Below are 12,432 nucleotides of genomic sequence, written 5' to 3' on the forward strand. Positions count from 1 at the left end.
TTACATGGCCCAATATTGGTCCTTTTTTGTCTCAAATCCTCCTGTGTTACATTTTCTGTTATTGCACTCAAGGGTTTTTAACTCTCACTTGGGCCTAGTTATAAGAGAAACAAATGAATGTTTGAAAGTAATTACAATGTTGCCTCCATTCCTGCCTTCTTTTTTTTTTTAATTGTAGACTTTTTTTTTTTTAGAGCAGTTTTAGGTTTACAGAAAAACTTAGCAGGAAGTACCCAATGCCCATAAACCTCTCTTCCTTCTCCCCCTCCGGTTTTCCATATTACTAACACCTTGCGTTAGTGTTGTACACTTGTTACAGTTGATGTGCCCATATTGATGCATTGCTATTAACTAAAGTCCATAGTTTATGTAAGGATCCACTCTTGTTCTTGTACATTCTATGGGTGTTGACAGCTGTACAATGAACATATCTACTATTACAGTATCATACATAGTTTGACTACCTAAAAGTCCTCCGTGTGCCACGTATTCATCCTGCCCCTCACCCTGCAACCACTGATCTTTTTACTGTCTTCATAGTTTTGCTTTTTCCAGAATCTCAAGCAATTGGAATCACGTAGATGCAACCTTTCCGGATTGGCTTCTTTCAGTCAGCAATATGCATTTAAGTTTTCTTCATATCTTTTTGTGGCTTGATAGCTCATTTCTTTTTATTATTGAGTATTTCTTTTCATCACTAAATTAATATTCCATTGTGATGACACTGTTATCCATTCACTGACCGAAGAATATCTTGGTTGCTTCCAACTTTTGGCAATTATGGATAAACCTGCTTATAAACATTTTTGTGCAGGTTTTTGTGTGAACAAAGGTTCTTGGCTCATTTGGATAATACCAATAAGCATAATCATACAATAAGTCTCTTCATTCCTTTTTCATGTTCACTGCAACCCAGGTGGGGAGGTTGGAGGATGACTTGACCTAGAAAAATGCCTGAGGATTGTATAGGTCTTGGGCATGTGCGGAAACAGAAATGATCCTCGCTGGGGGGCTAAGGGTATTCTCTTAGGACAGAAGTCCTTACCAGGTCCCCCAAATACCCTGGAATTATACATGGGAAGGTGAGCTCTCCTCAGAGTTTCAAGAGTCTAGTAAGCAAGAGAGAGATTAAGCCACAGGTTTTACCTGCAGCTGAAAAAATCCTCAGTGATGGGATGGGAAAGAGCAGCGGGCAGACAACCTCAGTGCTCAGATTCCCTGGAGTGAAGACTAACCCTCTAGTTACCACTTCTAACTGGACTTCAGAGACTCGGTGACCAACAGAAGCTTGGGCTGGAAGTGGCCCCAAGGAAAACACTTCCTCTCTCCCCCAATTCAAAGAAGTCTAGAAGCACAATGATGTGATGGCAAAGTCTAATTGCACAGTTTATTTAAAAAGAAACAGCTGTAAGGTAGAAATGCAGATGTTTCCTTTATTGTAAAGACAGCAGTTACAAAAGGGAATAAATATGACATTAGGAATTATTTTTAAAAAATACAACAAACCCCTGGCATTTGTACACAATCCCAAGAACTCACAAAATATAAAAACGTGTGCTGAAGGTTTAGAACAGCTTCACCACCTTGGAGCAGATGTCGGAAACTTTCTACATGATGAGGGTGGACATGACCTTTGGGATTTTGCAAGACTCTAGATTTGTCACTTGTGAATGTCAGGGGTCTACTGTAATATAATTTGCATAGAGTCAGAGTTAGCAGGAATTCTACTCATTAATAGAACTTCTAAATTATTCTTTTATTATTATAGGTATGTAGCACAGTATTTAAGAGTGGGGGGGAAAGGCTGGAATGGGGAGACATGAATGAAGGTGGGTCTGGGGGAAATGCTAGGGGACAGGAGAACCGTGATGGGAGGAACAGAACTTATCTTTTCACTATTTTGTGTCACCTTGGCAACATGCCACGCCCCCTGTTGGAGAGGGGACAGGCAATGGTCCAGCTTGACCTGCCTCAAACTTCACCACCATCAAAAGACAAGCGAAGATGCAAAGGCCACTGGCAGGCTCGGGCTAAGAATGAGAACAGGGTAGCCGATGGGAAACAAAGGGGAGGAGGGTGGGGCAGAGAATTACCCAAGAAAATGGGCAACATGAACATCACAGCCCCCAAGGGTCATCTCCTCTGAGGACCACCAAGGGGAAGAAGTGTTTACAATTTGTTTCCACTATTTGATGTGGAAGAGTAAAAGGAACAAGGAAAAGTCACAGGTGGCCAAACAGAGGCACATTCTGGCTACAGGAAAGGGCAGAGAACCGTGGGAGGAAAAGAGAGGCAAGGAACAGCTGGTCTCTCTCACCTGGGGGTGAGGACGCTCCCTGCTGCCCTGAGGCTAAGGCGTTTGCTTGACGGGTGTGGAGGCTGGTTGGGGCGAGGAATCAGTTGGGGGTGAGGATGCCTGCCCAGCTCTCCCAGGGGCACCTGTGAGGCACAGCTGTAGACAGAGGTCAAGGTCACCCGACTATGTGCTAAAAGTGGCCTTGAGCTCCCGGAAGGCTGCCTGGCGGATCCTCCTCTTCTCCTCCTCCCGCTTCCTCTCATCTTGCTCAGCTTTCAGCTCAGCTTCAAACTTACTGGCCGAGGCCAAGGCTTGGACCTGCAGCAAAACAGCAGAAACAGACCAACAGAGTGAGAGAGGGGAAGAGAACTAGGAGATGGAGCACCCAGTGAACAGAACTTGGTTGTCTAGAGCAGCGGTTCTCAACCTGTGGGTCGCGACCCCTTTGGGGGTCGAACGACCCTTTCACAGGGGTCGCCTAAGACCATCGGAAAACACATATATAATTACATATTGTTTTTGTGATTAATCACTATGCTTTAATTATGTTCAATTTGTAACAATGAAATTGGGGGTCACCACAACATGAGGAACTGTATTAAAGGGTCACGGCATTAGGAAGGTTGAGAACCACTGGTCTAGAGCCATGTGACATGAGACTCCTTCCCCGTGGTCTTCCCAGGTTTGCCTGGTAGTAGCGAGGACACAGTCACTTTACTGTTGTGGATCGGTCTTCCCACTTTTCTGCTTTTTCAGGACACTGTTTTAATATCCCACCTATTACCCACTTCTGCTTTTTAAAAAAAATATATTTTTATTGATTTCAGAGAGGAAGGGAGAGGAAGAGATAGAAACATCAATGATGACAGAGAATCATTGATCAGTTGCCTCCTGCTGCCCCACACTGGGGATTGAGCCCACAACCCAGGCATGTGCCCTAACCGGGAATTGGACTGTGACCTCCTGGTTCATAGGTCTATATACTCAACCACTGAGCAATAACAGCTGGGCTGCTTTCCAGTTTTTATTTCACAACAAAAAATAACCTCCCTGCTGGGATTTTGATTGGGGCTGTATCACTCTCCTGTGGCAAAGGGATTTCTTTACAATATAGGTTTTCCCTGAAAGCCTCTATTTTTATTCACCACGGTCTTTTAGGTTACCCACTAGAATTTTTGGTTTTCTCTAAATAAATCATTCTAAACTTATTTCCATATATTACATGTTTTTTTTTTTTGTATTTGTGAATGGGATTCAGTGCCATTTTTAAAAAATCAAATTTATCTCCAATGATACAATATCAGGTAAACTCATCTTAAAATTCTCTATCCTAGAACTGATTTTCTCTCTGTGTCTCATCAATTAGGTAAACTTTGCAAACACGGTGGGCATGCACATTATTTAATAAAGATGGTGAACTTGCTCTCCAAAGCAACCGTTCCCATTTATACCCCACCATCAGAGAACACGGGTTCTCACTTCACCCACAGCCTTGCCACGGCTTATAATTAACCTTCTCCCTACTTGCCAATCTGATAGGTAAACTGGCACCTTTTATTTCCTCTTTGGTGAAGTACCCATTTGTATCCTTTGCTCCTTTTTCTATTCAGCGATTTTTATTTTTTTTACTTTCCATAATGTAGGTGTTAATTCCTTCTTAATATTTTTCAGTTACTATTTCCAAGTTCTTTGTCTTTTTTAAAATATGTTTTTATTGATTTTAGAGAGAGTGGAAAGGAGAGGGAGAAAGAGATAGAAACATCGATGAGAGAGGACCATCGATTGGCTGCCTCCTGTATACACCCCACCAGGGATCAAGCCTGCAACCCGGGCATGTGCTCTGACCAGGAATCAAACTGGTGACCTCTCTTGGTTCATGGATTGATGCTCAAGTCACTGAGCAACATTGGCTGGGCTTATTTGTCTTTTAACTTCAAGGTAGCTTAAGCCATACAAATATTCTTAAATTTTGATGCAATCAATGCTTTCCAGCCATTTCCTTTCTGACTTTAGAATTTCATGTCATGTTTAAGAAGTTTCTAAACCCACTTTCCTGTATTTCCTTCCAATACTTTTATGGTTTTATCTTCGCATTCAGCTTGTTGTTGTTGTTAATCCTCATACAAGGATATTTTTTTCATTGATTTTTAGAGAGAGTGTAAGGGAGGGAGGGAGAAAGAGACAAATGTGAGAGAGACAAATCGGTTGGTTGCCTCCCGCAGGCACTCCAATTGGGGCCGTGGAGCAAGCCTGCAACTGAGGTATGTGCCCTGGACCAGAATCGAATACGGGACCCTTCAGTTCATGGGCTGATGCTCCAACCTCTGAGCCAAACCAGGTAGGGCAAAAATGATCTTTTTCATATACTAAACTAGAGGCCCCGTGCATGAATTCATGCACCAGTGGGGTTCCTCAGCCTGGCCTGCAGGATCGGGCCAAAACTGGCTCTCCGACATCCCCGGAGGGGTCCTGGATTGCGAGAGGGCGCAGGCCAGGTGAGGGGCCCCCACCAGTGCACGATCAGGGCTGGGGAGGGATGCGGGAGCCAGCCAGGGGACCGTGGGAGGGCTCCAGTCCCGATTAGCCGGACCCCAGCAGCAAGCTAACCTACCAGTTGGAGCATCTGCCCCCTGGTGGTCAGTGCATGTCATAGCAACTGGTTGACCAGTTGACTGCCCCTGGTGGTCAGTTCACGTCATAGCGAGCGGTTGAGCAGCTTTAGCATTAGCATATTACACTTTGGTTGGAGGCCAACTGGACAACCCAACACTTAGCATATTAGGCTTTTATTATATAGCTGTTTTTATTATTGTCTATCCTGTTCTACTAACTGTTTTGTTTATTCCTGTACCCATACTACATTACTTAATATTACCATTTTATTGAATGTTTTTATACTTATAAAAAAGTAAATATTCTTTTATCACGTTGAAGAATATTGTTTTATTGCTGAGCCAGTGTGGCTCAGTGGTTGAGCATTGACCTGTGAACCAGGAGGTCATGGTTCAATTCCCAGTCAGGGCACATGCCCGGGTTGCTGGCTAGATCCCCAGTGTGGGGCGTGCAGTAGGCAGTCGATCAATGTTTCTCTCTCATCATTGATGTTTCTATCTCTCGCTCCCTCTCCCTTTCCTCTGAAACCTATAAAAATATTTTTTTTTTAAAAAGAAGATGGTTTTATTTTAAAATGTGTTATTATTAAAGTTAAACTTCACCAATGTCTCTGAAATGTCTAACTGACCACATTTTTCTAATTTGGTCTACCTATGATATCAATATTTTAAACATTATCCCAGTCCTTTTTTTATTATTATTAATCCTCACCCAAGGCTATTTTTCCCATTGATTTTTAGAGAGGGGAGGGAGGCAAGAAAGGGGAGAGAGAAAGAGAAAGAGAGAGAGAGAAACATCGATGTGAGAGAGACACATTGACTGGTTGCCTCCCAACATGCCCCAACTGGGGACAGGGAGTGAACCTGCAACCCAGGTACATGCCCTTGACAGGGAATCGAACCCACAACCCTTTGGCACACAGGACAACACTCCACCACTGAGCCACACTGGCCAGGTCCCTTTCTGATTTTCATTCTGTTACCTTCTTTGGAGCCCAATGAGGATTCTCACAACTCAGTGAAAAGTTATTATATCCTTTTTCTGAATTCTGTCTAAACTTCACAGGGGTCTGTTTCTGGAGACAGATACTTCTGAAACTATTACCAGGAATGTTGTTTTTGTTCTTTCTGAATCAGAAGCCCTATCATGCAAATGTGTGGGTGTAACACGGACTAGGAAATGATATTTTCCAAATTTCCCAGGTATTTCTTAGGACATGAACAGAAACTATTTGCAACCAACATTGTGCCCTTCAAATGAAAGGGCATGCCTTCCTTTTACCTTAAGTCACCTTAGATTTAACTCTAAAACCCAGCTTATAACTTTTCCTCCTTAAATTATTCCCATGGCTGGGGGGATGGCCTGCCTTGATGGAAAAAAAATATCACCAACAAGCCTTGTAGCATTTTACATTGAGTGGCCAGATTATTATGATCACCTGACGTTTGTAGGCAAATGAGCTATAATTTCGCGTTGAAGTTGCCAGAGGGCCAGACAATTATAAATAGGGAAGCAGGTTGTTTACCACGACAGTAGAAGTGATTTTTTTCTGAAGATATGGGTAAACAACGCAATTTAACAGCCTTTGAATGTGGGAGATTATATATATATATATGTTTGTAGGCAAATTAGCCATACACTGCATCGTATGGATATGGAAGCCGAAGGCCTGTTCAAACACCTTTGCTGTCTGCAGTTACCAAGATAAAACGTCTCCAATTCGCACAGGAACACAAGGATTGGACAGTCGAGCATTGGAAAAAAGTCATGTGGTCTGATGAATCATGTTTCCAGTTGCATCATGCAGATGGCAGAGTGAGAATTTGGCAGAAACAGCATGAAAGCATGCACCCCACATGCATGAGTACAACCCTTCAAGCTGGTGGGGGCAGTGTTATGGTTTGGGGCATGTTTTCCTGGCATGATTTGGGCCCTTTAATTCGTGTGGAACAACATCTGAATAGCACAACATACTTATGTATTGTTGCTGATCAAGTTCATCCTATCATGTTGATGGCGTATCCCAATGGAGATGGCTTCTTCCAACAAGACAATACACCATGCCACGGTGCTCATATTGTGTAGGAGTGGTTTCAAGAACATGAGGGAGACTTTACCTTGCTTAGGTGGCCCCCACAATCACCAGATCTCAATCCAATTGAGCATTTGTGGGACGAAGTTAAAAGAGCCATCAGGCAGCTGGTTCCACAACCATCAAATCTCACAGAACTGGACAGTGCTATTCATCAGGCCTGGTGTCAGATTCCTCGCATCACCTTTCAACATCTCGTGGAGTCAATGCCAAGAAGAATCGCCACAGTATTGAAGGCAAAAGGTGGCTCAACGAAGTACTGGGGTGGTCATAATAATCTGGCCACTCAGTCTATATAGATATATATATGTCCCATGTTCAAAGGCTGTTAAATCGCGTTGTTTGCCCATATATTCAGAAAAAAATCACTTCTATTGTCGTGGTAAACAACCTGCTTCCCTATTTATAATGGTCTGGCCCTCTAGCAACTTCAGTGCGAAATTATAGCTAATTTGCCTACAAATGTCAGGTGGTCATAATAATCTGGCCACTCAGTGTACATCCCACCTCCAATCAAGTGGTCATAAATACTGAGAGTCCCTCATTGTCACTACCTTCACTGGACCTACGATTCTCCAGAATCTATGAAAGCTTCCCAAGTCCAGCCTCGCCCCAGGCAAGTCGATCCCTATAGTGTCCACCACTGATCATGTCAGGCTCCTGCTCAAGCTCCTCTGAGGGCCACCCCCGCCCCCCACCACCACACACACACCCAAGTGTGCAGCTGTGCTTTCCAAGCCTGGCTCTGCCCTGAACCACCTGCAGAGCTGATTCAAGTCCATGTTTCCTGGGCCCCACCCTGGAGAACCAGGTTGATCTGGGTGGGACTGGGAAGCTGGCCTGCAGATGGTTCTGGTGCTCAGTAGGCTGAGGAAGGCCTGGTCTCTAGGGGAGCCCAGACTCCCTGTCTAAGTGTGTCCAGTGTGGACAAGGGCCAGCCTCCAGACACTCCTCACCCTCCATGCCTTGCAGCCTTTGCTCCTGCCATTCCCACGGCAGGAACGCCTTCCCTTCCTTGATTACAAGGTGAGTTTCCATTCATCTTTGAACATCTGTCACAAACGTCAGCTCCTTTATGGCCCTCTCCTAAATTCAAGGGGTGATTCCCTGCATTTGTCACTCAAGCAAATGTTTATTGAGGGCCATTATATGCCCAGCACTGTAATTACAAAGATAATATACCTACCCTGCCTTTGAGTCTGGGTGGGGAGGCAGATGCGTACACATAACACACTCAAAAAATTTTATTTTATTGTTATTCTTTTCATCTTTTCTCCTGGTTATAAAAATAATGCAGCCGTAATTATAAAACATTACAAAAAATTTAAAAAGCCCCTCAGACAACAAGTGTTACTAATGCTTTGGAAGTAATTATCTAGGGTGTATTTAATACTTACAAAATGGGGTTTCAAACAAACTGTTTTGCTTAATTCATTTTCGGCATCTGTCCATACATACCCATGGCTGTAGGGTATGCACATGTGTGGGTGTAATTCCCGATAATGGAAGTTTCAGTCATTTCCAATTTTTCTTTATTACTAACAGTGCTGTAGGAAAAAAACCCTTGTCTGTATTTATATTTATATACAGACAAGGTTAGACACACAATGCTGGTGCTGAAGGTGCATTTCCATGAGTGTCTCTGAGGCCAAACTCCTATAGGCAGAATTCTAGAGGTGAAGAATATCAAAAGTTAACAGCTAGATCCAAACTGCTCTCAAAAAATTGGGTCGATTTATGTACTTGCCCAAAGTGTCCAAAATAAATTATAATACCTTGAACAAATAAATTATGATAGCACTTCCACTCATAATACAGGCACACAGAAGAGGACAGACTTTCTCAACTGGGATAATCAGGGAAAACAGCCAAGAGGAGGCAACTCTTTAACATGGGTCTTAAAGAATGAGTAGAGTTTTCTAGGAAGAGGCATTTGGATGGGGCCTTCCAGGCAGAGGACACAGCAGTATTGAGGCCCAGTCATAAAAAGCATGGCAGCGTTCAAAACATGCAAGGGGTGGACGAGGCTAGAGTGGGGACCAGATCTAGGTTATAAAAGGTCTGAATGCCCAGATAAGACGTTCCCAGAGACTTCATACAGACTTGGACAAAAGCACTCGGCATACTGCGCTGCAGCCGTGGAGTGAAAAGAGCATCCTGCTAAGGTGAGTCTCAGTCCTCGGCCCCAGCCCAAGGTATCACGAGAGATCTGCACACGTTGACTCAGTCAATGAATGGGGAGGACCCATCCCACCAGAATTAGCCCCTGCCTCCTCTCTATCCAGGCTGACAGTTTGCTTTCCTCACTAGACTGAGTGCGTGTCCTGGGCAGGGCAAACGTGTCATCTACTACACCCTTGTATCTCCTGAGCTGAATGTGGGGCCAGGCATTGCCAGGGGGACTGGTTTGAATCAATGTTACGTCATGAAGGAAGGGCCAAACCACTTTCAGGGTTGGACACACAATGCTGGTGTTGAAGGCACAACGAGTGGTCGGCCTGCCCCTGACTATCAGATGATGGCAGCAGGAATTCAGGCACCGAGTCCGCCATGATTCAGTTTACATGTTGGCACAAAAATGATGGACTGTTTCTCCAAGCAGCATCACAGAGAAGTGAGAAGATAATCAAGCTTAAGGGCCCGAGCAGGCTGAAATGTGTTGCCAAGGACAATTTGTCTCTGGGCAGACTAGTAGAGTAAGCCAAAACCACACAAGAGGCAGACTCCTGCCTGGGGTGGTGAGGAGTCCAACAGCTCGTATCACATATGGAATACTCACAGTGAGCAGGTACTTGCTTAACACTTTACGTATATATGAACTCTTATAATCCTCACAGCAATCCCATTATCTCTGCCCCTCCCCCCACTGTACAGATGAGGAAACTGAGGCACAGACGGGTAACAGGAGGAGGCAGAATCTGAAACCAGGCAGCCTTACCAACTGCACTCCACTGCTGTGGTGTACTGGGGGCTTGGAGGGCTCTCCCAATCTCTCTTTCTGCAGGTGTGCTCTGCAGAGGTGAAAATGACAGTGCCCAGCAAGGGGTGGGCTCTCCATAAATGTTCAATGGCCAGATGAATAAGTGAATGAATGGCAGCACCCAGAGGAGAGTCAAGACCGTGCACTGCAGATTCCTTCCCCACTCCCAGACATTGTCGATGGAGCAAATTTGGGGCAAGTCACCAAGGCTCCCTCCTCTGGCCCCATTATTCACTTGTTTACACACAAGTGTGTAAGATGCAAATATGGAGGTAGCTGTCCAAGTAACCCAATCTGAAACCAGAGTCTGATGCATGTGCCATTCAGTTGTGTTTTTAATTTGTAGATTGCACACAGACACATTCATTCTCCTGCAATCATGCACGATCTATTTAAGCTTGTCCTGATGGAGTTAATGAGAGAGTCACTAACTGGGATCTCCTGTTGGGCAGGGTGCAGGGAGGGGGCGATTGTCCCACACAGGAAGAAGCCACCTACCTTGGCTTCAAAGAAGTTCTTGGCACCTTTGACGCCCTCCAGGGCAACATCGATCTCAGACAGCTTTGCCAGGGCCATCAGCCCACTTTCCTCCTGCAGCTCCCCTGCGGCGGCCTTGTGGAAGATGAGCAGGAACTGTGGGGAAAGGTCAACATCGCTGAGAGATTGACAAGCATCCCCTTCTGCCCCACTAGATTGCTTACCTTTCTTAGTATTTTCTAAGAAATCCTTATAGCTATGTTTTAAATGCTTTAGCTCTGTCTCTCCGCTTTTGTTCATGGTCATTTTTGACTTTCAAAAATTTTACATAAAATCTATCAAGCTTTTTCTTTTTTCTCACCAGTGTTGTGCTTAGAAAAACCTTCCTCGCCACCAGAGTTATAGAAACAATCACCCATGTTTTTTGTCTACTGCTTTTATGACTCCCTTTTTTTTTAAACATGTAAATATTTAATCTCTGAAATTTATTCTGATCTATCATGCGACGTTGATCATTAACCTTATTTTCCTCCAAATGGTTAGTTAGTAATCCCCACATCACTTATTGAATAATCCATCTTCTTCTTCCAGATTCAAAATTCGACCTGAATGAGTTAATCTTTAAAGCCAGCCTCTGCCAAAGCCTCTGTAGAATGCATTTAAAAATAAATAAATAGGCTAAGCTGAAAAGGTTGGTCCCCCAGCTTTCTGTCTTTCTCCCCCAAGTCAATTTTATGGCTTTTAACTTCTCTTCTTTAAAGATTTTTTTCTGAATTTATTTGTCAATAATGGCTACCCAACTTCTACCATTTATTTTTCATTGGAAAGAATATGAGTTATGCATTCCACATCAAAGAGGCTCCTCCAGGTTTTCATGTGCTACCTAAAATATAGGGAAATTCCAGGTTCTTTTTCATGACCTTCTTCTCCAGAGAATGGCTTCCCAAGAGAAAAGAACATTATCTAAAGTATAGTGAGAGGTAAAACACCTACAACAGGCTCTCCAAATTCCACCTGGGGTGTCTTTTACTGCCAAGACTCTTAATTCCTAGAGGGAAGTGTCTTTCATTAAGTCAAAGTTTCAACCTCCTCACCCTGGCCAGTGTGGCTCAGTTGGTTGAGCATCCCCCCATGCAGGGATGGGTGACAGATTCGATTCCCAGTCAGGGCACATGCCTGGGTTGCAGGCTTGATCCCCAGTAGGGGGTGTCAGGGAGCAGCCAATCAACCTCTATGTTGTTGTTGTTTTTTCCTCTCTCTCCCTCTCTCTCTAAAATCAATAAAAACACATTAAAAAGACAAAGTTTTAACCTCTACCACCACCACCCCAAAAACCTTGCTAATAAAACTTTCTTTGTAATTCTTGCTTTGGGGGTCTTGACTCCACTATGGTCATTGCTGAATGCAAAGCTATGGATGAAGCAAGATGCTCAGGGATGAAGCAAGATGTGCAGGGACACGCAGCTTTGCAGAGGCCACTGATTGGCTCAGTAGCAGCACGATGTTCATCCACCCGCAACTTCAAACTCTCTCACTAGAGGCCGGCAAAGACTCAGTTTGCTGCAGACTATCAGAGCCCAAACACTGGCTCCAGGGGCTTGGAAAATACTAAGTATACTTATATGAAAGCTATATATGATATCAGCTTTATCACTGAATATAAAGACACTTCGGTGTTTCATTTTATATGTCTGAGAGTCAAGTTCAGGTACTATAAAAGAATTAATACATACATATTGGCTGTAAAACGAAAAAGAAAACAAGCCTGTTGAAGAAGGTGAGGTCCTAAGAGTAGAAGGGAGGGCAAGGGGGTTTGGGGACGGTTGTGGCCGGGCTCTCACAGAAGAGACGGAAGCAGCAAAGACTTCAATGCTGCAAATGTGAGCTACTCCAGGAGGGAAGGAGGGAAGTATCTGTCCCTTGTCCCTCGGTCCCCTGCCTGTCTTTAAAGCATTTAGTTACAGAAGCCGCCCG

General features: G+C 44.1%; 1 protein-coding gene across 2 annotated transcripts in view; it reads right to left on the reverse strand.

Moving 5' to 3' along the window:
• Positions 1-1,415: 1,415 nt before the first annotated feature.
• Positions 1,416-12,432, reverse strand: part of EFHD1 (EF-hand domain family, member D1) — a 38,426-nt gene continuing 27,409 nt past the window's right edge. Inside the window, exons 3-4 of one of the 2 annotated variants that reach the window (XM_014530606.1) lie at positions 10,480-10,614; positions 1,416-2,614 (exon numbers count right to left, since the gene is read on the reverse strand). In XM_014530606.1, coding sequence (XP_014386092.1) covers positions 2,480-2,614; positions 10,480-10,614 — 270 coding nt within the window. In that variant the 3' untranslated portion in view covers positions 1,416-2,479. Of the gene's footprint in view, positions 2,615-7,464; positions 8,672-10,479; positions 10,615-12,432 lie in introns of those variants that run through there. The other variant, XM_014530607.1, reaches the window with a different exon arrangement.

The sequence above is a fragment of the Myotis brandtii genome, unplaced genomic scaffold, assembly GCF_000412655.1.
Source record: "Myotis brandtii unplaced genomic scaffold, ASM41265v1 scaffold744, whole genome shotgun sequence".
Taxonomy (NCBI): domain Eukaryota; kingdom Metazoa; phylum Chordata; class Mammalia; order Chiroptera; family Vespertilionidae; genus Myotis; species Myotis brandtii.